This window comes from Grus americana, chromosome 26 (assembly GCF_028858705.1).
Source record: "Grus americana isolate bGruAme1 chromosome 26, bGruAme1.mat, whole genome shotgun sequence".
Classification (NCBI taxonomy): domain Eukaryota; kingdom Metazoa; phylum Chordata; class Aves; order Gruiformes; family Gruidae; genus Grus; species Grus americana.
In genome coordinates, this window is record NC_072877.1 from 576,066 (window position 1) to 601,228 (window position 25,163).

Consider the following 25,163-nt stretch of genomic DNA (forward strand, 5'->3'; position numbering starts at 1 on the left):
TAGCGAATAAAATTATTAGCATCTTAAGCTGAGGAGTCTGCATAGACAATAAGATGAGGAATGGCTTTCTGCAGACTTCAGGAAGCTGTGTACTAGTTGAGTTTGTTCTGTAATTGATGCTTCATATCCTACATGTGTGAATGAAGACTCCAAATATTAGTGAGTAGTTCACTTATTTAGAAGCTGACCTTGACTTTCTACAAAAATAAAATATTTCAGAGTATGACAATTACATTACACAGCTTTCTGGTTGAAAATTATTGTATATAATGGAGGCAGACTAGCCCAATGTGGCAAGCTTATTGAGAAAATGTTAACCCAATTTGGGTGTATCTTGTATTGGAAGAGACATAAACTTACCTCTTGAAATGCCCATCTTATTTTTGTACAGTGTTTGAAGAACCAGAAGATCCTAGCAACAGATCATTTTTCTCTGAAATCATCTCTTCCATATCTGATGTCAAATTTAGCCATAGTGGTCGATATATGATGACTAGAGATTACCTGTCAGTGAAGATCTGGGATTTAAATATGGAAAATAGACCTGTGGAAACATACCAGGTATTTGGTGAAGATCACGTAGGCTAGAAATTAAAACCTTGAAGGATGCTGAGTCTTACTAAGATGCAGCAGTTAAATGTTTGTCTATAGATCACTTATGTCTAGGCAAAGCGTCAGTGAGATTTGTGGGTTCCACACATGTGCTAAAGGATCTTGCTATTTGCAGGCTGACTGCAGAACCCAAAGCCATGTTTGGGCATGAAAAAGCCTCCCTCTTACACAGTGGAGATGTGGAAAGGTAATCTTCAGCACATCTCTCTTAGAGCCTTCAGTTGACTTTATTATCTCCTGTTCTTTCCTGGAGAAAATGGGAGGTAAAATATTTCCTCTGCAGAAAATGCTTTTAGCCAGCACTGAAAATTGCTGTGGTGTTTTCTTTATAAGAAAATTTGTGAAGGGATTCTCTTCATCATACATAGGAGGAAGATCAGCAAAGCATGATTTTTAGAAATAAGCAAAGTCTGATAAATCCTTTCAGATATCTGAGAGGGTGGTGAGGGTATGACAGCTGCTTGGAGAGGGGAAGCATTCTGCACAACTGCCAAGTTTTGGGAAACATCTGGTTCCCCACCCCAAGTGACTGGCTACTATCTGAGATCATTTGAAATCTCTGTAGAGAGAATATGTTAATTCTTGCATCTGTTCATTTTGGTCTTTATGTGTTTGGTCAGAGGGAGGGAGCTGTGCGTGTTCGTGTGGATAGGCCGTAAGCACTGTTAGATACTTAATTACTTTTGGGGTGGGATCTATGAAGGTTATTTTACAGGTATGCAAGTTCAATATTCATTCAGTTCATCTAACTGATTTTTTTTTTCCTAGGTGCATGAATACCTCAGAAGTAAACTTTGCTCACTGTATGAGAATGATTGCATTTTTGACAAATTTGAATGCTGTTGGAATGGATCAGACAGGCAAGTTGAAATCTTCTCTATGTGCACTTAAGACTTTTACAAGTTATTCTTCAAGTGGGCAATTTGAAGCACGATCTCAAATATCTGTCTGGTTAATATTTTAGTACTTCAGTAGGCTTTAACGCATGTATATTAGCTCTTAACCCTTGATGTTGTAGCACAGGATTACAGAGTTGCCTTAGTGCTCTAAAGAGACGTAGAATTTGACTAGAAATTGAGTTTTGTCACTTTGCCAGAGTGAAATATTAATCAAGTGTTCCAGCCGCTTAAATTGGAGAGATGTGCGAAGCAGCAGGATTAGAGATGGGTTTCTGCAAACTTTAACTGTGGAATACTACTGATGCCCTAATCCACTAGGTTTGTTATCCCTAGTGTTGAACTTTTTTGGGTGTGTGGTTTTGGGGATGTTTTGCTGTGGCATCTGCTATGATCCGACTTTGGAATGATTTGTATGGGAATAAGGGAATGTCGTCTGATTGTGTGCTCTACCTGCAGGAATCTGCACTGGGCCTGCCGGGGAACCGACGTTGTGTGTCTGTATTTAAGCTGCCTTGTCAAAAGGTGGAACGCTGGGGAAAAACCTTCTAGGAATTTTCTTTCTTAGAATGAGTTGTCAAGTTTGCCTCACTGGGGCATGGTTGACTAGCCAATGATACCACTGAAGACAGCTATCGCTTTTGTGTTAATCATTAACTGCTTATTTGTTAGATCTCTATCAGCTCCTTGTACCCCTGTCAGTACTGTCAGTTTGTTGAGTTTTTTAACTTTGTCCAAGTATTTTTTGAGGCAAAGGAAGGACAGGGAAACCTCTAAGTCTATTTGTCTTACTGAAGAGTTGATACAGAATAAGGATCTCCTATAAGGTATTGTCACAAACTACATACGTTAGTACCTAAACTCACACAACTTGTGTGTAACTAAAACTACATGGCTAAAAATCCAATGTATTTGGCTTTCATTAGATCACTTCCCCCATGTGTGCATGAGAAGCAAATTGAATGATGGCATTCAAATTGAAGTGCTTAGATAACAAAGTGTGTACCTTAAAAGGTCTAGTTAAGGAAAACGATACCTTTTTAAAAATCTATAAAACATTCAAATGCTGTAGCTTCACTTTAGATTGTAGGGGGTACGGGCAAGGATGCCTGCTTTCTGCTGGTATACTAAGGCATGATCTTAGTGGGGACCCTCAGGTTTAATAAAAGGAGAGGTTATTGTCAACTGAACCCTTCCTTTCTTCCTTCCCCCTCTCTGCAGCATTGTCATGACAGGATCTTACAACAACTTCTTCAGAATGTTTGACAGAAACACAAAGCGAGACATCACTTTAGAGGCATCCCGGGAAAACAATAAACCCCGTACGGTTTTGAAGCCACGTAAAGTATGTGCAAGCGGTAAGCGAAAGAAGGATGAAATCAGTGTTGACAGCCTAGACTTCAACAAGAAGATTCTACACACAGCCTGGCATCCTAAGGAAAACATCATTGCTGTAGCTACTACAAACAACTTGTATATATTTCAAGACAAAATGAATTAGGGTTGGCATTCCTAACTGAAGAGTCCACTTCCTGCATAGTTGAAATAGTTGAATCTAGCATTTGTACCTGTAAACGAAAGAGAATGAGGTCCATTATGGCACCCCTTTCCAGTGTTTAAAAATGTGCCATATGACAACACACTTTTATAGCTACATGGAGAAAGCTCTGTTGATCCATCACTGTGTTCTTCTCCATGTCTGCTAGCCATTTAGGTGAGGATAGGGCACTTTTTAATTTAAATGACTACTTGCACCATCTTGCCTAATGGACTAGATTGGACTGTATCAACATCGGTTTACTCCACTTTTTATGCCTTCCATTGTGATGACGTCAGACACAGGGAAAGCCTTCAATCATGCTATGGGATTTAATTGTGTAACCTCATTACTGTATCATTCGTGGCCCCCTTTTTTATTAAATACAGCTCATTCTTGCTGTGGCTTGTAGCATTCCTCCTCCTCCTGGCCTCCTGGACTCCCCCTTTCCCTTTCATCCCCCTCCACCTAGCCTTGGTGGTGGTGTATAGAAAAAAAAAAAAACAAACCACAAAATAAAGCACATGAAATGGGTCCGCTTGGGGTCAGTGGTAAAGGGGGTCTGTGTTGCAACAAATGTTTTAATAAACAGTTGACTGTAATCACTCCTTGCCATGTCTGGCACCAAAAAAAAGAGAAAATAAGGAAAAAAAAAAAACAAACTACTGAATAAAAGTGACAAAGAATGGAGAATCTGTTTTCTTTTTTTTAATCTACCTCTTTATACAAATACTCTGTGTTTTACCTTAGATGCATGAAAATAAAATGATGTTTTTTGTAATGATTTTAACCAGTATTAATTATTTTTCACGGGAATGAAGAGAGGGAGGGATTTCACAAGTATTTGCATTCTTTCATGAATGACAAGAATACCAGCCGTTGTATGCGTTGACCACTTCCCTGTCAAAACCATAAACTGCTGTCAGATTTTGCCGTAATCTGAACAGGTCAGTTACTGTTCCAGTAGCCCCGAAGGCTCTTTTTTTAAACTATTACTTAAATTGGAACGGTAATAGAATTTTCAGGTTTCAAAATCCATTTTATGGGACTAATGTCTTAATGATTAGTTTCATCCTGGTTTCTTTTAATGCCTTGTTTTAGGATACAATACCTTTAATGCCTTGTTTAGAGTACGAAGTCCCCTGTGGCTTTTTAAAAAGTTGTCTGAATTCTTGTCTGGCAGTACGATGTTCTGTTGTACAAAATACCAAGTGGTTACGTAGGTAACTACCACACTGCATTCTGAGATGCTCTATTTTCTGTATTTTATTGCTATCAGTAACTGAGTGGAAATGTAGTTTTACCTTGCAAGTGTTTCTTCTGGCTTTTGGCTTTGCAAAGTTACTGCACTTAAAGAAATGTTAAATGGTGCAGCGATCAGAAAATACGTGGAGTACAGAAGCTGCATGACATAAGTGTTCGTAGCTGTTTGAGAGATTTAAACTCTTCAGCAAATAAGGCTTATCCAAAGATGAACTACATATTGATGCTTTATAAGGCTCATGAGTTTTTACCTCCAGATATTTTTGCCAATTGTGCTTTTAGGTTTACTCTTCCTTCATGGAAATGTTCAAAATGAAGTTTGAAGTCGTTGTGAACTTACCTTGACTGGGAGAATTTTCACTTTTCAGTTACCTATATTTAAATTATTTCTGTGGCTTAGTTATAGGTAGTTATTATAATGCCTCTATTATTTGATCAACTAAGATACTCTTTCTGCTGTAAAATTATGGCTGGGTTAGAGATTGTTAACAAGACTACTATTGCAACCATACTTTAATTTCTTTAAGTCTTTGTGCAGTGGTTTGAAAATGTAAAAATTCTAATATTTATTAGATCTGGTTCTCTCAAATACAGTATTTGTCTTGTAACATGCATGCCTGACCATGAGCCTTTGTAAGGATTTTACTTTTTTTTTCACCTGTTAGCCTTGTAAAAAAAATTTAACTGCCCCAGGGACAGCAACTGTTTTCCAATGGGTGAATAAACTAGTAGGCACTCAAATGACTATACTTGCTAATAGTTAAGGAAACAACTTGTTGAGTAATGTTAATCATGTGTTATAGGTGTTCACAGGATTGGGGCCAAGGTTTATTCTTATTGCAAGGGCAAAGAGGTAATTAGACTCTTCTTTTGCATCAGAGCTGGTACAATTCACCTCCATTTTGCAAAGAATGCGTAGGTTTAATGACTGCTATTTTGGGAAGACCAAGGGTTGTGGTATTAAGACTGCTGCTCTTGTGTGTATCTTTATCCCAAATGATGCACTGAATACCTGTAAAGTTGCTTAGCACAGACACAAAAGGAAGCGAGGATGTGAGGACGACACAAGAGCTTAACAGGTAGATTTCATGTAGAACAAAGCGCAGCCTTCTAGCAATACTACATTCAAGCGAAACTGCCTCTCGGACCTCAGCTGTGCATGTTGGGATGGAATCTGGGGTTTTAAAGCTAGTCTTGGGAAAGATATTTTTGGTTTTGTCAGTAGCGGTGATCCCTGGCATGTCATCTGAGGTTTAATTTATCCTCACTGAAACCAGCTACTGACTTCGGTGTCATACTATTCAGCTAGATAACTCTCTAAGCACACACTGTCCATTGAAATATGCTGTAAATCTTATATTTTATTAATAAAAGTATGCATAGAATAAACTTTGTCAGGTTGACTTTTTATCATTTTTCCTGTCCCTCTTCTCTTTTTACAGCTATCTTTGCAATTGCTGATCTCTTCCCTGTTGCATGTTGAATGACACCTGGTTCTGCTAGCTTCTGTATTGTGATTAGATAGCCTGCCAGGCAGGGGGGCGTTGGGGTAATTCCAATTAAAGTTCAGTGTAATTTAGTTACCCGACTGGTACAATGCCAAGGTGTAGCAAAGTTCTGTGGCTGAAGTCCCTCCACCATTTTCCTGCTAAGAAGCATCTGCTGCCTTGAAAACATGTTGACTATGCAGGAACACCCTACTTCCCCTTACTGTTCTAACTTATACTCTAGCATTTAAAATTTAAATAAATACTGGTTTAGTCTCAACCTAATTGGAAAAAGCTGCTAGTGCTGATAAGCAGAAAGCTGTACTTTTTTCCCCTCTTGAGAGGGGCTGCTGGATGATGGAATACTAATTTTTCTGGAATTGCGTGTTCTTAGGAACGACATAGCTAGGAAATCTTGTGCACTGGTCTTCAGCTCTTCATCTCGGACTGCAGAGAACGTGCGTAGGCTCCCTGTGCACACTGTACACTTCTGACTGTAATCGAACAGAAGATGTTTCCTTTTCCCCTTTCCCATGTAACCAGATGGTGTAAATCCAAGGATTGGTGTATTGAGTCGGGGTGCGGAAAGGTGTGCTGGAACCGCGGTTGCTGTGTAATGACTCGGTGGCCTGAATGATGTCTGTATGTTTGCTCTTAGCAAACATCTTATTTAACGTGGTATAGAAAGGTTTGAGCTTGTAAAAATGAGCGGTGGAAGAAAGTGATAGCAGTAGCGGGAATAAACACAGTTAAGTGTTTCTTTCTACTGTGATACAGGTGGGAGTAACGTGCAGCAGGAATCCCATTTCTCTACACTACCAACCCTTGAATTTTAATAATCTCAACCTTTTGCAAACGGTTCACCTGTTGCCTCTCTTTTACAAGAAAACGGCACTCGCAGTTTTTTCTGATGCAGGTTTTTCTGTGTTGGTGCTCTCCACTAGGAGGCAAAATGTCACCAATGAGAGGTGGGTGCTTCAAAAATGCAAGGGATCAAGCTAGATGTCGTGACTATCCCTCAAAGTCATCTTTGGAATCGCCGGTTGTCTGCAAGGACTGTATGTTTGATAGTTGTTAAATATAAAATACAAGAAAAGCGTTTCTAGTACACATCATCGCTACCTCCAGCATAAAGGAACCAACTGAGGCGTGTAGGGAAAAGACTGCCTTTGTGTTTGCTGGATGCTGTGGTGGCGTGCATCTTAGCAACAGGTTAGCATTTATTTATTTTAGATTTGGGGCATATTACTTAGTACATAAATTCTAGTGGAGGGTGTCCCTGCCCGCAGCAGGGGGGTTGGAACTAGATGATCTTTAAGGTCCCTTCCAACCCAAACCATTCTATGAGTCTATGATAAATACATACTAAATGAAGAAAATAAAAGTCATTGCTGCAAGTTTAAGACTTTAGATCATTCTTTACTTAAATTGTTTCAAACATTTAGAACACCTTGAAACCATGAGAATAAATCAGTGGGATTGGTTTGGCTCAGGTCTTTGAGATAAATCAGGTGGCTTGTTACTTGTCTGATTTCCATCAACTTAAAGCTTTTTATAACTTTCTAAAAGAAAAGCCTTTTTATTGCACTTCAATACAAAAGACCTTTCCCAGGACTTTATGGCTATTGTTTCTCTTCTATTAACGTGGTTTTCTGTCCCTCCAACCTTGCTATTGTCACAGCATTTTCCATCCAAGTATTCAAATTACTTTACAAACATTAATTACATCATTCAACTGCCGTAAGGAACCTCTGTAGTGGTTAGAGCACAGGGCTGAAAGTCAGGACTTGTGAATGCTATTTCTGGCTCTGCACTGACTCACTCTATAATCTTGATCAATTTATTTCTGACTCAGAAATTTTAATAGTCCCACTTTACTGATAAATATTCATGCCACAAGTATTACAGCAAATGCTTCCTGAACAATGGAGATGACAAATACTCATGATGCTAGCCTGTGCATGTTAGGGTGGCAAAGTAGATCGGGTTACCTAGGCAAGTTTTCTATTCAAAATCCTACGTAGCTCATTGTTCTGCTTCCACTCTAGAATGTATCTGCAGCCCTTCTACGTATAACCAGCTGTTTTATTAAATTATTTAAATTACTGCTTTCTTTTTACCACATGTAACTAATTCTGTTCCAATGATGTCCAAGGGACATCCAGATTTTCCACAAGATGAGACATTCGGTACAGTCACACAAGGTATGAAGTCAATTTGGTAAGAAAAGTCAGCATTATGAAAGGCAGATTTCAAATGTCCAGACTTTGGTGTTTGGACACTTGTCTACATAGCATAGATGGACAGAAGATGAAAAAAGTTTGAAAGTAGTATTCTAGTATGGGACGATTGCAACAGCTGTACATACAGGCTTGAAATAGTTCTGACAAAAACAGAAAAGATGATTTCTTTACATGTGTAATGGGGACATAACAAAAGAAATGGAGATGCGGCTGCAGTCTCTGAGGGTATTACTGTTACTGAACTCCTACCGTGGGTACAGTAATGTAAAAAAAATCACAATTTATATTACTGTGGCTGCTGATGGGAGGGGTTTATGATGTAGAAGGTTCCTTTACTGCTGTTGGGAAGCAAAATGCTTACATAGGTGTGCGAGATGGGACTTAACTTACAAAGTTCCACCAAAAAGGCTCTAGGCCTCAAAGTAAACCTTGATGTTTAAGTGATGTCAAACGGAGTGAAGTTAGTGAAGTTCATTTCTCAAGCTGTGAAGGCAAATTAAAAAGTCATCTGTGAGGAATTTAGTCTCACTGGTTCTTTTTGGTACAGAACATCAGTGAAAAAGGAGGTGAGAAATAGCAGAACCTTTCTGCTGTTTCTTCTAACTGCTGTACCAAGTATCTATGAAAAGTCACTCTGCCTTGAGGAATAGACTCATTTGGTTTTCAAGATAAAATTAGCTTTTATCTTTAATAATTTAGAAGAACCTTATTTTCTATATATGATAATTTCATAAAAGCTACTTAGAATAGATAATTGGAACAGAAGCTACTCATGTGCAACTGAAGAAACCTCAGCAGGGTAATGGTAGATGTTTGCATCCATAGTGTGCTGCATTTGAAAGTCTCTTCCATGGAAATTCAGCATTACTTCCATTCTCAGTACAGCAGTATGCACATAAATAGCCTGAGGTTGCCTCTTCGTTGTCATATGGAAAGGAAACCGTGGTGCACTAAGAATTTCACTTTTTGTAGCTATACTTTTGCATCCCAGTTAAGAATAAGCCTGACCTTGTTACACAGATGCCATCTTCTCTATTTTAACTGTCTGCCAATGGTAAAAAAACCTGCCATGCACGATGCTGGTTTGTCTGCTAAACACTATTATTTCAGATGGCTATTAATCTTAAAAAAACATTAGTTCTTTCAGAGTGTCTTAACTATGTTTCATGGCCTACTAGCTGGCTTACAATTATCTGAGGCAAAAGGAAGACTGATGAGAGGGGAAAGAAGCGTTCAGAGACTTATACCATTAGGCCGTGCAGGTCTGACAGGTTACCTCACGCCCGTTGTGCTTGGGGAGGAGGATTTGCTGCAGTCTCTCATGTGGAAACACGCCTGAGCTGGAGGCTCGATGGCTACCGCGATACGGGCTGACAGCGGGGAGTTGTGAGGCTGATCTCGTCCTGTCTGGAAGCGGAACGGGACCGGTGATGTCCGATGGCTGCAGGGAGCCGTGTGGGGATGGCCAGGCGCCCCCAGCCCGCATTTCCCGCTGGCTTTGGGCGGACGAGCCGCCCGGAGCTGACGGCCGCTCACGCCTCGCCGCGCTCCCGCGCCTTCTCCCTCACAGCCCGCACGGCGCACGCGCGACGGAGGGCGGCGGGACGTGCGCAAAGACGGCGAGCGGCCATGCTGCGCGGCACGCGCCCCGCGGCGGGCAGCGCGTGCGCAGCGGCGGAGGGTGGGAGCGGCGCGACCCGCGCCTGCGCAGTGCGAAGGAGGCGGGGTGGCCGGGCCCGGAGCGGAGTCCAGGTTTGTTGTTGTTGTCCCCAGCCCCAGCGGCTCCTCAGTCGCCGCCGCTCCTGCGCCGCCATGTCCAACCCTCAGGAGCCGCCGCAGCACAACAACAACAACAACCCGCCGGCTGAGGGGACGCACACCGAGCCGGGCCTCAACAGTGAGTGCGGCCGCCGTTACCGTATGGAAACGGGCGCAAATAAAGGGGCCGGGCGGGGGGAAGGGGGTGCTGTGAGGGCTGCCCCGGGGACCGCGACCCCCTTCCCCCCTTCCCCGGGCCGCGATTGGCGGAGGACGGGGTCGCGCGAGCCGCCGGGGGCCAATCGGCGGCGGAACGGGCGTAATTGGCTCGGCGGTGCCCGCTGGGGGGGGGGGGTGGGGGGGGCTGCGAGGAAGAGGCGGGTGGTGAGGCCTGAGGGGCCGCGGGGGGCGGCAGCGCTTCGCCGGGGGCTGCCTGGCGGGGAGCGGGCTCGGGAAAGGGGTGGCGGGGTGTCCGCGGGGCTTTGGGGCGCTGGGGGCAGCGGGAGCCGCCGGATGCGGGGCTGGGAAAGTGGAGGGGGGATGCGCGGAGGGGGTTGCGCGCCAAAAATGAGGTGAGCGCTCGGGGTGCTGTGGGGAGGGCCGCGGCCGGTGGGTTTGGGGGCCGGGCTGCTCCTCACAGCAGCGCTGGTGGCTGAGGTGAAACGGCCACGGCGAGCGCAGCCGGAGGAACGAGCTAGCGCCGTGGCTCGGTGCGAGCCGAGGAGAGCAGGAGCAGGTTTGTTTCGTGGTTAAACTGAGTTTATTCGGTGGCTGATACTAACAGCTAAGATGGGGATACAGCAGGGTAGGGGGAGGAGCGTGACTGTGGGAATGAGTTTATTCAGTGGCTGAGTCAATACCACTGACGTGAGCTATTTTCCTCTATATCCGGCATCTATGTCAGCTGCTCTGCTGCATCCTTTTGTTCCTAGGATAACACTACTAAGGCACATCGGTGGTTTGTATGTAGGCTCTCGTACTTACTTGGCAGATGCTCTTCCCTCGTTTTAAACAGCTACTTCAACGTGTCCTTTCATTTGTTTGTCATTATTAAGGATACTGCAGTTGAAGAGGTGAATAAATTGCATTAATGATTAACTGTTACCTTTGTGGTTTACAATGAAGTTAAACTGACCACGAAATATATTGGTTGGTTGTTCTCCTGTAACTCAATGGGAATTGTATTAAAGAAGAATCAACTATGCCCATTTCATAACACTGCTATTGTGTTATGGTAACACTACATCTTGAGATAACGTTGGCAGTTTACAACAATGTTCACCTGAGTCAAATAGGTATTTTAGCAAATTATTCAGGGCTGTTAGCATACTTAAATAACAATTATGCTGTCTTAAAGTTGCAACATGCCTAGTGCCTAACTCGATGCTTACTGTAGAAATTATGATCTTTGATGCTTCTATATTTTAGTATTTCCTTTTTGTTTCCTGTTAGTATGTTAACTTACTCTGTGGTACACATTAATCTGCTGTAAGATACGAGCAACAAGAGATGAGTGCACTGTAAGCCTGTGCTGGATCTGCCCACATAGATCTTATTGCTGGATCAGCACGTAAAGGCTTAGCAAAATCAATGTGATTACTGAAGGTGGTGAGCACAAGGTGCGAGAGGAAATGTTTGATAGTCTGTGCTCAGTGAACAAAACAAATGCAACCAATCAGCTCCCATGTAGGCTTAGTCCTGCTTTCAGATGTTCAGCCGCTCAGCAATGCTTTGGTGTTATAGGTACATTTTCTGCCATTATATAAGCTTTTCAGTGAACCTCTTTAGGCTAATGAGCTTAGACACTTATTCATTTTGTTCTGTATGTCATTTGTGCATGTCTAGGGCTTTTCATTCAAAGATCCCTTAGCACTTGAATCGAAGGTCAGAAGACCTAGGAATAAAACTGGTAACTGAACCTATGCTTTGTTGGGTTCATATATATACACACACACAAAAAAGGCTTGCTTGCTCTGGGAATTCTAGATGCTTCCTATATTTTAATTATTATAAAGCTTGGTTACATATTAACAAAAAGAAGAAAGCCCACCTTAGGCAGGAACTCATCTAGCTCTGTTGTGGAAAATCTGCTTAATAATTACCATTATGGGAATCTGAACAGTTTTTTGTTTGGTTGGGTTTTTTTAAAGTAGTGGTCTACTTCATTGTAGAAGTACTATTTCTGAGTTTATTGAAGTTCACTGTGGCTCATACTTCTTGTGAGTTTGGAGTATTTCTAAATATATAAAAAATGTATGTATGTATATAATTGTTCTTGATATCTCCCACCCACCCAAGTGAAATCACAGAGTGAATAAACAAAATGAGACCCTTCTTCCTCCGCACGTTTAGCTACTGTTGTTTAAATAGTCCACCAGTTATGGAAAAACATGTAATTAAAGTCAGTGTATATCAATTCATAGTGAAATAATTAGCCTTAGAGCATGGTCAAAATTTGAACAATTCTGGAGAAAAATACCATTCATATAAACAGTTGGGTTCTTTTTTCCCCCCAAAGTGTGTGTTATGTGATTTATGAAGGGAGAAGAATTCTACCATATTTCTAAATTCTACCACTCTTAATTCTACCATATTTCCTGTTTTACTGTCAAGTTGGAAATACGGTAAAATTAAAGAGTTCTCATGTGGGTGATTAATGTAGCTTCCTTAGTTTTGAAGAAAGCTTGGGGCAAAAAGCACTCTGTATTACTTCTGCAGTTTATTCTCAAATATATTCCTGTGCATCTTTTCAAAGAAGCAGAGATTTATGTCCCTTTAATCGGAGTCTTTGAATAGGGCTCTCTGGCTCCCTCTCCCAAACCGGTTGTGACTGCCAGTGGGAGTATGCAGCATGTTTAGCTTGATGTCAGATTATGCATCCTTGAATGTATTTTGACTCATTAAAAGTGAGGTCAGATGGAGAACGTGCTGCTTGTCATGTAAACTATTGCTTGACTTGTTGGGACTCTTTACTCACAGTTTAATTTAAGTGTTCTTCCTAGTATGGCCACAACACATTTTAGATAAACAGCAAGTTTTGTCAGTCCAGGATAAACGTTAATAAAGATTTTATTTGCACATAATCAGAACTGCTGTGGAGGTGTGTTTAGTAGCTGCATACCAGAGTAACCAGTTCTGATCACCTCCTGCTCGGCTTTTCTCTGCCTGTGCTTGGGGTCGGCAGAAGACGTCCCCTTCCACCTTTGCCGTCTCTTCTTTTCACGTTGTTTGCCACTCACTGCTGATTTTTTTTTTAATAACAGATGTCTTTGCAGATCCTGAGCATTATAATTCTCCCAATAGATGCTCTCTACTCCAAAATGGTTATTGGGTAACATACTGCTTTCTGGCCTGTCTTCTAACTGCAGTTGCCACATGCTTTTCTGAAGGTGTGGCCTCTTGCTGTAAAGGTGTTGCTACAAGGCAAATCCACCTTCCTGATGTAGTTCTTTGTGTGGCCTTTTTATTTTGAAATTTAGACACCAGCAATCATCATAAATCCGTAATAATATGGTCTGTGTCTCTGGCTGACTAGTCTGAGCAAAGGCTACCTTTTCCCAGTTAATACTTCGTTATCTGAAAAGCCCAGTACATAGTACAGAGTTGGTGTACGTCGTATGATTGTGCACAAGAGCTCTGTGCGCACCCTAAATGCCTTGTTTGTGTGTACAGCTCGGGGAAACCAGGCTGTAAACCACCAGGACTCTTAACGAGTATGATGCTGCCGTGGTCATCGGTATAATGGTGTAGGTAATAATTGGTACTAAGGATAAACTCTGTTTCAGCTTCACAAAATCAAGTTGAAAATAGGTGAACTCGTTATGACATACATCCCTTCCTGTGTCACTGATAAGGTTCTCAGAGCAAAATCTTTGCTATAGAAATAAGTGCAGGCACTCTAAGGTGCATTTCAGAAGTCATAAACTCAGCGTTAAAATTTAGAACCTATACCAATAATGTTTAAAAAGCAGTTTCAGCTGTTGTATTCGTATCTTTAGGCTTTCTTTTTTTTCTTTCTCGAGTATTTTTACCTCAGTAGTGAAGATATCAGAACTTTAAAAAATAAAAAATCAACCAAACACAAAAAACCTGAAAGCGTTCACCTTCAGGTGGCGAAAATTAAATTACATGGGAGTTGTGATCACATAATACATGTCTGAAATCATTATCTGACCAATAATGGGAATTAATGTTGCATTGGAAACAGAGTTCTTTTGAGAAATTGGAGATCTTTCCCTCCATAATCATGGTTAATAAAGTGGCTCTATGGTCAAATGATTCTTGTTATATGTTTTAATGAGAAGGTTCAAATTGTGGTTGGATAGGGAATGTATTTAAATATTTGGAACAGATAGAACAGTAGAAGTCTATTCTGTCTTTACCCCTCAGGATATTAAATGGTATGTGTATGAATTAAGAATATTTCAAAAACCTATGAATTGAAACGTTACTAATGAACAAAAATACTGTTTTGCATTTAGTTAATCTGTACATTAAATACATGTGAAGACATTTAAAAACAAAAATTCTCAACCTAACTACAGAGTATATGAGCTCTTTAGCAGATGCTTTTATCATTCAATGATACACACTTCCTCTTTTGTCAAATCTCAGTGCACATGTGGATATCCCACAATTACAACTACCAAAAAAAAAGGGAAAACCAGTAGATCTCAACTTGTAGGCTACACAGCCTTTCCCAGCTAAGGAAAGGAAAAAAAAGAAAAAAGAGGCAGGCTGAAGTGATGGCATTGAAATTATTAACTGTTACTTTGTGAGAGAACTCTGGATTTCTCATGCTACTCAGTTCTTTATTTTGGTTTATTAGCAGTGAAATCTTTTAATCTAACTGCAATGAAATATATGTTAGCATGGTCCTTTAGCTGTATAAGGAAACATAATGCCTACCTCAAGGTTGTGATGGTTTTAATTGTGGTATGACCCATTTATTAAGGTTATGGTAGGACTGGAGAGGTGGCAGATGGTGTTGAATGGGAGATGTTTGTTAGAGGGCTAGGGCAAAGAAAGTTGAATGAGGCCTGAGAATGGCAGTCTGCCTGATGCGTATAAAAATCAGGGTTTGATTCAGGGCCTTTGGAAGTAGAGGGAAGAAGGAGAATATAAAATTGCAGATGGCGGAATTGTATGGAAAGGGGCTAGGGGATGAAAATTCCTTTTCAAAAAGGAACGTAGAAGTAGAACAGGGAAGTGGAGTGACTAGTGTAATTGAGTGATACATGGGTAACTGAAGCTTCAAACTGCAGAGAGAAACGTGGCCTGTTAAAGTATTAATAGTGGAGGAGAGAGGGGGCATTTTATTTGACTAGCTCTGAAGGTAGGTAGCAACAAAACATAACTTTTTAGGGGTGTTTTTGTTGATGAAAGAGCAAGAAACATATTACTCTTGTATTCAGTACGTGTTTATGAGCTTTCTCCCAGCAGCAGCGTATGTTATCTGAATTCACCATATTTGTGGTTTTTTCTGTGTGTAATTGATAAACTTAAGATGGGTTTTAGTTCCACTGCTTTTAATGAAATGACATCTGGATGGCCCAACAGGTTCCTGGGTGGAGTTACAGATGAACGGCAATGGCAATAGCAATGATAATGGCAATGGGAAAAATGGAGGTCTGGAACATGTCCCTTCATCATCCTCCATCCACAATGGAGACATGGAAAAAATTCTCCTGGATGCCCAACATGAATCAGGACAGAGCAGTTCAAGAGGTAGTTCCCACTGTGACAGGTAAAGAAGTGTTTGCTGTCCTGCATGAGTTTATTGCAGTTTCTATCCTGTGGATGTTAACGTGGGGGTAAAGGTTTTTCTCAGGCTTAAGTTTGTCATGCTCCAGTATTTGGAGTACTGGCTGGCTTATGATAACTGGCTATCAAATAAGACATCTGACTGGAAAAGTACATTGTTGCTACAGAAAGCTAAGGAATCCAGGAGTGGGATCAACACCGCGGTTAGATTTCACATTGTCATAAAACACATATGCTATAAAAAAAAAAAAAATCTAATTTTACTGGCTTATTAATAATAATGTTATGTACATGTGCTTTATATTTAATCAAGCATAATATATCATTGAACTTCATAGAAAAAAAGATTCTCAGAATTTGTACTCCCTGCTTTCAGTATTCTCCTTTTTCCTGTGAAGGCAAAATATTTCTTACCTAACAATATAGTCCTTTGAGGCACGTGTGAGCATTATGATATTCTTATGTGTGTGTTACACCTTTTTCCTAGGAAGTCTTGGGGCAGTTTTGGAAATCCTTGAGTGGTTTCTGTATATAATTTTAGCTGTCGTCCTGCTTATGCCTCCTTTGGTTTTGCTGGATGAATGCTATCTGGCACGTCTGCTGTGTAGCTTATATAAGCAGTTGATCAGATATAAATGCTATTTAAAATTAGTTAGGCCTGATTTAATTACTGAATGTAGTAGACTGAAAATAATCCACACTAGTATTTCGGATAGAATGGTTACGCTTACAGAAAATAAAGCTTGTTACATCTGTGTTGCTAAGAAACTAGCTGTCAGTAGTTTAGTACTTTCCAGTCCAACCAGGAATGTTTGCTTAGATGATGGTTGCATAATTTCTTTTTCTTTTACTAGCATAGGATTTTTTCAATCATTACCCACATTTTAAGTGAATGAAGACAGATTCCTTTTTTTGTTATTATTTTTTAAACTTAATTTTCCACTTGCTAAGTTTTTGGTAATTCTTTTCCCCTTCTGACAGTTGAAGTAACATACAAGAAAGGGGAAGTGCTTTGATATTTTGCGTTCTTTTCTAAAAGTTCTAAGCAGTAAGTTGCTCTTAAGTGTGGTGCTTTGTGTTCTTTGTGGCTATTTCTAAAATACATCTTTTTCATGAAAGCTTAAGTCAGGTTAAGAAGATGCTCTTAGCAATTTAATGAGACTGACCTGCATTGGTGCATCATACAGTATTTTGTGTTGTTCCTGTCTTAAATTTGCTAGCATTTCCTTGCCTCAGGTGTGACAGTTGATTAATTTCTTGAGTAGCTTACCAAATTTTTAATATTCAAAGTGAGACTAACAAGAGGAATATATATTCTTACCAACCATTAAAAGGTGTTTTACATGTGATGTTTCCACTTGCAATGACATAAAAAGAGGTATAATTCACAATACTGGCAGCGTTCTCTAAAAGAAGGAAGGGATGTACGTCTTTTGTGTTGAAGTTTAGGGCAATGTTTTCTTTGCTTCAGTGGAAGGATGATCGACCCTGTTGAGAAAGGTAGGATTATAAATGGGGAAAAAATCAAAAGGACGAGGGGTTTTGGAAGATTTTCTTCTACTGATACTTGTGATCTGAAGGGTAGTATAGTCTGTAACTCGTCTGAATAGTGTGCAGAAATGCATGTGGAAATGGTTCAACTGAGATGCTATTTACACTAATGATTCTTTAAGTGACAAAGTGTAGTATGACAAAATGACGTGAAATCAATTTTTCTTTAGCCCTTCACCTCAAGAGGACGGACAGATAACTTTTGATGTGGAAATGCACACAAGTAAAGACAGTAGTTCTCAGGTATTTCCTTCATTAACCTCTAAAATACATTAACTTTTTAAAAATATGTTTTAAATTTTGATATTGTATATAGATCATATGTTTATATAGATCGGTAGAGCAAGCTCTCTGTCATGTCAAAAGGTCTAAAATGTTATGTATTTTATGTGTCAGAAAAATGCGTTAAACTACTGCTTTCTGGCATTTTTTTTTCCATTGTGAGACCCTAAACATGGCTGTTACCTGCAGTACAAGCAAATAAATTATATAAACCTTGTTTATTCAAAATTTGGAGGTGTCCCTTAGTCATTTGGGTAAGGCTGTTTACTTGTCTTGTACTTGTTCTTGCAGGTTTTTACTCAATCTTTTTTATTAGAACTTTATATAGTACCTCCCTGTTAATAGGTAAAGAATTTTTGTGCACTCAAACTTATATCAGATGAACAAAATTATCTTTTCTTTTAAGAGGTTGATTTCAGAATGAAGTTTTATTAAATTAAAACACATTCTGGAACAGTTATTTTTAAAAACAAGGCAGAGTTAGTAAACTTTGCTTGGGCTTACATTCTGTATTAATTAAAATTTGACTTGTAGAGTTTAATAGCTTTGGAGTGAGGGGTAAAATGAGGCTCCATCTCTAAAGCTGAGAAATGCCCTGTTTAGTAGCAGTCAGTTTGACGCTCTGCTTGCACTGTGAGTGTCAAACCTGCTTTGTTTGTTAAATGTTTATATTGCTGCACAAGATTTCAGGGTGTTCAGTTTATTGCTCTACAGATAAGTCAGCTCACATGATAGTGAGTAATCTCCATAATACAAACTGAGAGGAGACTAATGCTGAGCTCTTAGTTTGATCATTTAATAGAATTTGCTGTCTTCAGCAGTATAAATAAAAAGCATTCCTGGAAGAATGAAACCTTGCATTTAATTTTGTCAAAGACCTGGCCGAACAGTCGGACTGTTGCAGTTCTGCCCTACAGAGCCAGAACGATCTGAATGAAGTTGTCGATTGCCATCTCACTTTTGTGACTGTCATATTTGATTACTTCTGGTTTTGGTATGGTTCCCACTGTAATGTTCTAAGTTGTTTATCTTACTTTACTAAGGGTCACTCAGGGAGTTGTTTTAATACTAAGGAGGAATTTGTACCAAAGTCAGAGGTGTTCTCTAGCCTAATGTTTTTTTTTCCTATATGGTAACATTGGCATCTAATGATGTAATGTTAAATGTTTGGATCAAGATAATTGTAGTAAGTGCTTGCTTTTCCCTACTGCATCTGGGATGCACCCAGTAGAAGCTGGTAGTTGCAAGTATTATAAATTTTAAATGACTAGTAACATCTTTAAAAAAGTCAAAATACTTCCTTTGAAACCTTTTTATTTGTCTGTCTTGCTGTGCTTTAGCCATGTTCGGTATGCTTTAAATCGAATGCCATCAGCTTAAAGTTTTTGCCATTTGTGAAAACTTCGTTTAATATTTTTTGCGTAATGCTGGTTTATTACATTCAGGATTAAAATAATCCTTTTTTTGTTAGTTTAAAAAAAACCAAAACCACAAACCAAAAAACAACCAAACAGCTTGCAATGATGTGGAGGTCCTGGATATAGTAATAAAATTTGTGGTATACTCACTTCTGCAAATCCTCCTGTTAGCATAATAAAATCTATTCTAAATTACAGTAGTCCAGTAACACTTGCTTTTTTATCAGGTGCCACCATTTGGTGTTTATCATTTTACCACTGTTGTTGTTGCTCTCAATTTAACACCATAAGGAGGAGCTAATTGAGTGTTATAAGGCTTATCCCATGTATATTTTCAGTCTGAAGAAGAAGCAGTAGAAGGAGAGAAGGAGTTGGAAGTTTTGAAGAAAAGTGCTGACTGGGTGTCAGACTGGTCAAGTAGACCTGAAAACATTCCTCCCAAGTGAGTTAAACTCTTTTTTTAATGAATATGCTTTTATATGAAGGAGAAAAGAATCATAGGTCACAATTGCATGGAATTACTCTGGCTCTCCAAATAACATCATCTTAGAAAAAGATAGATTTCTCTTTGGGGAGGCTATAAAAAGTCAAAACAATGAAGTATGAAAATCTTAATAGCAACAGAATTACCTTTTTATTAAAAGTAATATAAATCCACAGCAAGCTGATTACAGGGCTTCTTGACAAAATTATAATTACTGGGAGAGCTGGGTACTTGGAGCTGGGATTCATGGGATTTAGTTTTGACATATTGAATGGAATAGTGTTGAGCAAGTCTCCTAAATTCTCTGTACCTTTTTTTCTTTCTATGTAAAATATGTAATGCTCATCCACGGAAGGGGAAACGTTGAGATCCTTGAATGCAAAGCATTTTTATTAAAATAGAGGATGCTGTCTAAATCTGGCAGACTTCTGTATCTCTGTTTGGAACAAAAAATGAGGCTCTTGCTAACAAATCACATCCTGAAATTCCCTCTCTCGGACCTACCTCTCTCTTCAGCTACTGCTCCCTTTGTCTCTATACTGTCTGTGTAAGTGGTCTCTCCACAATACCTCCTATTATTCTCTTTGATTCCTTACTCTGTGTAAGGGATCTCTTGCTTTGATCTCTAGCTCTTTGCACTTAAAAAAAAATATGTTCATACTGTGTGCATATGTGTGAAAGAAAACCCTCAAAAACCCCATAAACAAAAAAATCTTGTTGAATTTTCCTTCCCTCCCCCTCTTCTTTCAGGGAATTTCATTTCAGACATCCTAAACGTTCAGTGTCTTTAAGTATGAGAAAAAGTGGAGCAATGAAAAAAGGTGGCATTTTCTCTGCAGAATTTCTTAAGGTTTTCATTCCATCTCTGTTCATATCTCATGTTTTGGCTTTGGGACTAGGGTAAGTATTAATCTAATTCTCACTTCAACTTTTGCATCTGGCTTTTCCACTTTACTTGTATGTCAGGTGCCTGCTGAAAAGGGCTTTATGTAAAATAACTAGAGTATTGTTACACCTTGCTCAAGATAGACTTGGTGCGCTTTTTGAAATGCAGGAAAACTTTGCAGAAATTAAAACTTTGCTGCCATTAATATGTTTTATTTCTAGAACAGATCAAGTTTCTTGTATTGAAAATGCATGAATTATCATGAATTTTGCAAATAACCTTTGCAATTATAACATGCCATTTGATTATTCACACCTTCTACTTAAATGCTTCAGGTTACAATATGTAAGAATAGAATAGGTGGAAAACTGCTGGAACTTTTACTAACCACTACAAAACACATTGTACAAATAACGATGCTGAAGTTCTGTGTGTTTGACACATACTCTGTAATTTCCGATGTCTAATGTTGTGGTTGTGTGATATTACTGAAAGTCAAAGTTTCAATACTTAAAGAAAGATACATGAAATACTGGATGTGTCCTGCAAGTTCAGCTGCGACTCTGCTCAGCAATGTTTTCATTGCCTGCATAATCCAACATAATCTCTGAGCTTGCTCAAATCCTTGTGTTAGGTTTATCCATTTTATGTTTTTCTGTGATGGGGACAAAGACACGTACTCAAAATATGTTTTTATTTAGCTTTGTATTTGTTTCTGGGGGTGTAGTTCAAATGTCTCTATATTCTCATGTATTCTGTCCTCCTAATTTATTTGATAGCTTACAAGAATTTATTGTAAGGTATTTGTACTATAGCAAAATTGTGTATTTCTGCGGCGAATTAAATCTTGCCTGGATTTATTTGTTAGAGGTCAGCATTTGCGTAGATCCTCAATGCTCAGTGTTTTAAAGCTCACCCCCTCCCTTTATAGGCAGTACTTTATTTGTTTTACTGTAGTAATCTGGGAGTGTTGCTCAGCAGTTTCAGGGCCCCTGTGTCAGGTACTCTACAAACAAAACAAAAGGTTTTGGACTGGGGTTTTCAAATGAGCTTGGGACTGGAAGAAACGCACTTTTATTGAATGTCGATAGCATCAGTCCTTCTAGTCTCATCTGAAAATCTCAGTCTTCAAGAAGTTTTATGGAAGACAAGTGAAGTCCTTGGAAGAATCTCATCAGACTTAATTGAAAGACAAATTAGAATAGCTCAGTGCATGAGGACTGTTTAGAAAACAGGGAGTATTCCTCTGAAATACGATATGCCTTATATTTTTTATTTCAGCATCTACATTGGAAAACGACTGACCACACCTTCAGCCAGCACTTATTGAAAGTTGGATTGCAAAACCTGGAAATCCATGTGACCTGTGAAGGTGTTACTGTCTCATTTAGTACATTTGACTTGAGACCATTTTAAGCATGACCCTGACTTCACCCTTTCCTTACGTATCCAGGTTTTCGCTAACTCTGGAATTCAGTATTGTGTTGGAACTCTGCTGAGGTGTTTCGCTATCCACATTCTTTCCCTCTCTCCTCCCATTCCCCTGCCTCTTGGCCTGCAAGACACGTCAGAGTTGCTGAATGGAGTTTACAACTGTCTATATGTTGCAAGGGCTTTTCTCAATGCAAAACGCCACCAGCAAGTTTTAATTTTATCAGTGATGCTGTTGCCTCCTTAGTGCAACCTGACTTAAATTGCAGTTGTGCATGGTATAAATGTTGACTGTATTATGATGATAAAATTAACAGTCTCTTTGGAAGATATTGATTGGAGTAAAAAATGAATTTTTCTTTTGAAAAACAAGCTGGTTGTGAAATAAACTAAGAAATCACTGGCAATAAAATACAGTTTAAATCACATTTTGGGGGAATTTACTTGGCCCCTTGTATTGGCTAATGCCATTTGATTTGCAGGAGGCAAAGACTGCATAAATTTTAAAGTAGGATAACTAAATCCATCAGCGTATTTTAATATTAGGTAATTGTTGTAATCTTGTCTTTTCTATGAAGTCAGCTCCTTATTCCTTGTAGGAAAACCTGTCTGATGCCTAGAAAATATTAGAAAAATTGCATTGTTTGCATGTGAAGAAGCTTTTCCTTACCTGTTTTCTTAAGGGAAAATTTTAAATGTGAAATTTTCCTTTTAAAAGTAGTTTTAAATTAAGGAAAAACCCAACAGCTGTAGGTGTAGTTAGACTCTGTATAAAAGAATATGATTCTGTTTGTTGTGGAACCATTTACAATTATGACGATATGGCAGTTTCAGAAGGTAAAGCATTTGACTTATCTTTAAGGGGGACAATCTTGCGGGAACGTAGAGATTCAGAAGTTGTAAAGCTCTGAAATGTCTTCTGCGAATGAGTTGTCAATATTCCTGTCTCACTGTTTACTGTACAATCTCCTTTGGGGATACGTGGAATCTGAAAGTCACTCGTGATGTCTCATGTTAGGTAGACTTCTCACTAATGTTGTTGAACTTTTATCTTAGGGAACATTAAGCCTTGTCCTCCTTCAGTGACACTTCTTTTCAAAATGTGAAGCTTTAGTACCAAATTGTTACAAAGCATTGGGACAGTCACGTCCTTAAATAGATTTTATTGGATTTCAGAACATGTAGCATGACTCTGAAGGATAGGATACTCTTTTTATATATATATATATGAATATATAAAAAAAAATAAAATAGACTTTAATACTAAGTATTTAGGGAACCAATGCTAATTTTAAGACTAGCAAAAATCTCATTTAAATAAAAACTTTAGGCTGACTTGTAGAAAATGATAAGAAAATATAGTCAGCCAGTTTGGAGAGAACAGCTACCTATAATTGTTTGCTTGCATTGGACTTTATAAAGTTGATTATTTGATATAGCAGTGATCGCTTGAAACAGTTGATGCATAGAAACTAAGTACCAATTGAGATTTGGTTTAAAAGAACTTTGTTAGCTCCCAGGAAGTGTAAAAAAAAAAAAAAAAAGTTAAGTATAAATCCACTGCTAAACTGTATTTATTTTTCTTCTCTACTTCTGAATGCTGTTAGAGAATGCTTTCAGGGTGAAAGGGCAGTCTAACAAAAAAATCTGTTGAAGACATCTGCGTTTTTTCTTTTAGTTGTGAATACTAGTGGCACTCAAGTTGCCTACCACTGCATATTTGTTTCAAGCGTGGATATTGGGTTTCACCCAAAGGTGGGGGAGGGAAGGGGGAAGTGGTGAAGGGTGTTTTAGATAGTATCAAGTACATCATTTTACGGGGAAAAGGCTGAAACACTGTCAGTTCTAATTACAGCACCTTGTTTTGTATGGAAATTGGAATAGTGGAAAAATAGGTTTTTACTAAGTAGGGAGTACTTGGGGGGGGGGGGGGAGGAAATTACCCCTTTCTAAATTAAAAGGTAACTCTTCTTCAGAATATCTGATAAATAATATTGCAAGCTTGTGGCTAGAGTATCAACACAGCTTATAATGTTTGAAGGAGCCGTAAAGTAAAAATTGTGAAAACTATAGATGAGGAATGGGTATATGATCACTGTAACACTTGCTATAATACAATGCAGTATTTATTGATACCCTACTATAAGCTTTGGATGAAAGTCTACAACTTCTAGTTTTACAATGAACAGAAACCGATTGTTGTATAATTTGAAAAGGGGTTTCAACTATTGATAGTTGAAGTTTTGTTAAGATAAATGTTGTTTAAAAAGCTTTATACCTGTTTACAGTTTTGGAAAAAAAAAATGCAGGCTTCATTTTTCTTACATTCAGTGAAAACTGGCCTAGAATATTTGTAAATAGGATCAAGGAAAAAAAAATGCATAAACTCGCACATTAAAAATGCAGCAGGCTAACCTAACTGCAGCAAATGCATATTTACTTACTGTTTTAAAAGGTGAAAGCTGAAGATTGTTAGAAATTCAAATTTTTTAATTGAGATTTGTTGAAATATTGGAGTTAACTGAGCCAAAGTGATTATGCATTCTTCATAAATTAGTTAGCACTTTGTAACATTATATACAGTTTACAGTACATGTATAAGTTGTAGCTTATAAACATTTTGTGCCATTAAAGCTCTCACAAAACTGATTGTCTGAAATTACTTTGTACTGCGCCTTTCTTCTCTTTTTATTTTCTTTGTTTTTACAGGACTACTTTGTATAATGTTTTATGAAACTATTGTGTTCTGGGTTATATGAACATTGAAGCTGCTGTTCATAGACTGGAATAATTTTTTTGAAAGATTGCTTGGGTTTTTTTGGTTGGTTTTTTTTTTTAGTGACTTGGGATCATCTGCTTCTTTTCCTGAAGCACTTAATAAAAATATTTCCATTGTATACCTGCACCAAATCCTCCAGCACCTTGTCAAGGAAAACTTTTAAAGCAAAATTATGTAGTGGCATATGAAATGTAAAGTAGAATTGATGAGATTTTGTATAATTGGTCGACTCTATTGTACTCCTTGTATTTCTCTTCCTAATTCTGTTAAATTTGCAGATTAAAGAATAAGGGACATAAACCCTAGTTGTTAATCTGCCTCTATATTCTTGGTTCAAGAGCACTGGTTATTTCTAGGAGTATTGCATGAAGAGTTGTTCATTCCAAGTGTCATCGTTCTGATACTGTTACTGCCCATTTTAGTTACCCAGTGAGTCTTCTCCATGGTTTTTAATGTAAAAATCCAGAACTTTGTGAAAATGGGATTTTTTTTTTTTCTGAGGGTTAAGAAAATTATAAATCCTACTTTCAGAAAGTAGGACTTACTTGGGCTTGAAGTTTTGAATGACTACTACTTTGAAACTGCTTTGGAGAGCAGGGTTACAGGGGTTTTGAGCAGATTGTTTCTCTGCAGTCAACTGAGATAAACATTTATTTAGTAGGTGTTGCAGGGGAAAAAATTCATTGTGTGCTTCAAAACTTTCTAGTTGCAGTGCAATGTTTTGCAAAAGAATAAAAACAAGATAATATTGCATAAAGCATCAGTATCTTTGC

General features: G+C 38.8%; 2 protein-coding genes across 7 annotated transcripts in view; both read left to right on the forward strand.

The window, feature by feature from the left end:
- The window catches only part of PPP2R2A (protein phosphatase 2 regulatory subunit Balpha), a 46,074-nt gene extending 42,250 nt beyond the window's left edge, over positions 1-3,824 (forward strand). For all 5 annotated transcript variants that reach the window (XM_054804414.1, XM_054804415.1, XM_054804416.1 and 2 more), the window contains 3 exons: positions 392-561; positions 1,381-1,472; positions 2,730-3,824. In XM_054804414.1, the coding sequence (XP_054660389.1) occupies positions 392-561; positions 1,381-1,472; positions 2,730-3,009 (542 nt within the window). In that variant the 3' untranslated portion in view covers positions 3,010-3,824. The remainder of the gene's footprint in view (positions 1-391; positions 562-1,380; positions 1,473-2,729) is intronic.
- Positions 3,825-9,735: 5,911 nt separating this feature from the next.
- On the forward strand, positions 9,736-24,260 carry BNIP3L (BCL2 interacting protein 3 like). Of its 2 annotated transcripts, none has more exons than XM_054804602.1 (6): positions 9,736-9,935; positions 15,356-15,542; positions 17,281-17,353; positions 19,149-19,252; positions 20,045-20,194; positions 21,462-24,260. In XM_054804602.1, the coding sequence occupies exons 1-6, from the start codon at positions 9,851-9,853 to the stop codon at positions 21,508-21,510; spliced, it is 648 nt and encodes a 215-aa protein (XP_054660577.1). In that variant the 5' UTR covers positions 9,736-9,850; the 3' UTR covers positions 21,511-24,260. The 2 variants fall into 2 exon arrangements, with proteins under 2 accessions (XP_054660577.1, XP_054660578.1); XM_054804603.1 differs by lacking the exon at positions 9,736-9,935 and adding an exon at positions 10,411-10,532.
- The last annotated feature ends 903 nt before the right edge of the window (positions 24,261-25,163 follow it).

Coding starts and splice junctions, on each gene's coding strand:
- BNIP3L (XM_054804602.1), top strand. CDS start 9,851: ATGTCCAACCCTCAGGAGCCGCCGCAGCACAACAACAACAACAACCCG. Junction 17,354..19,148: donor GTAAAGACAGTAGTTCTCAG/GTATTTCCTTCA, acceptor GTATATTTTCAG/TCTGAAGAAGAAGCAGTAGA. Junction 19,253..20,044: donor CCTGAAAACATTCCTCCCAA/GTGAGTTAAACT, acceptor CTCTTCTTTCAG/GGAATTTCATTTCAGACATC.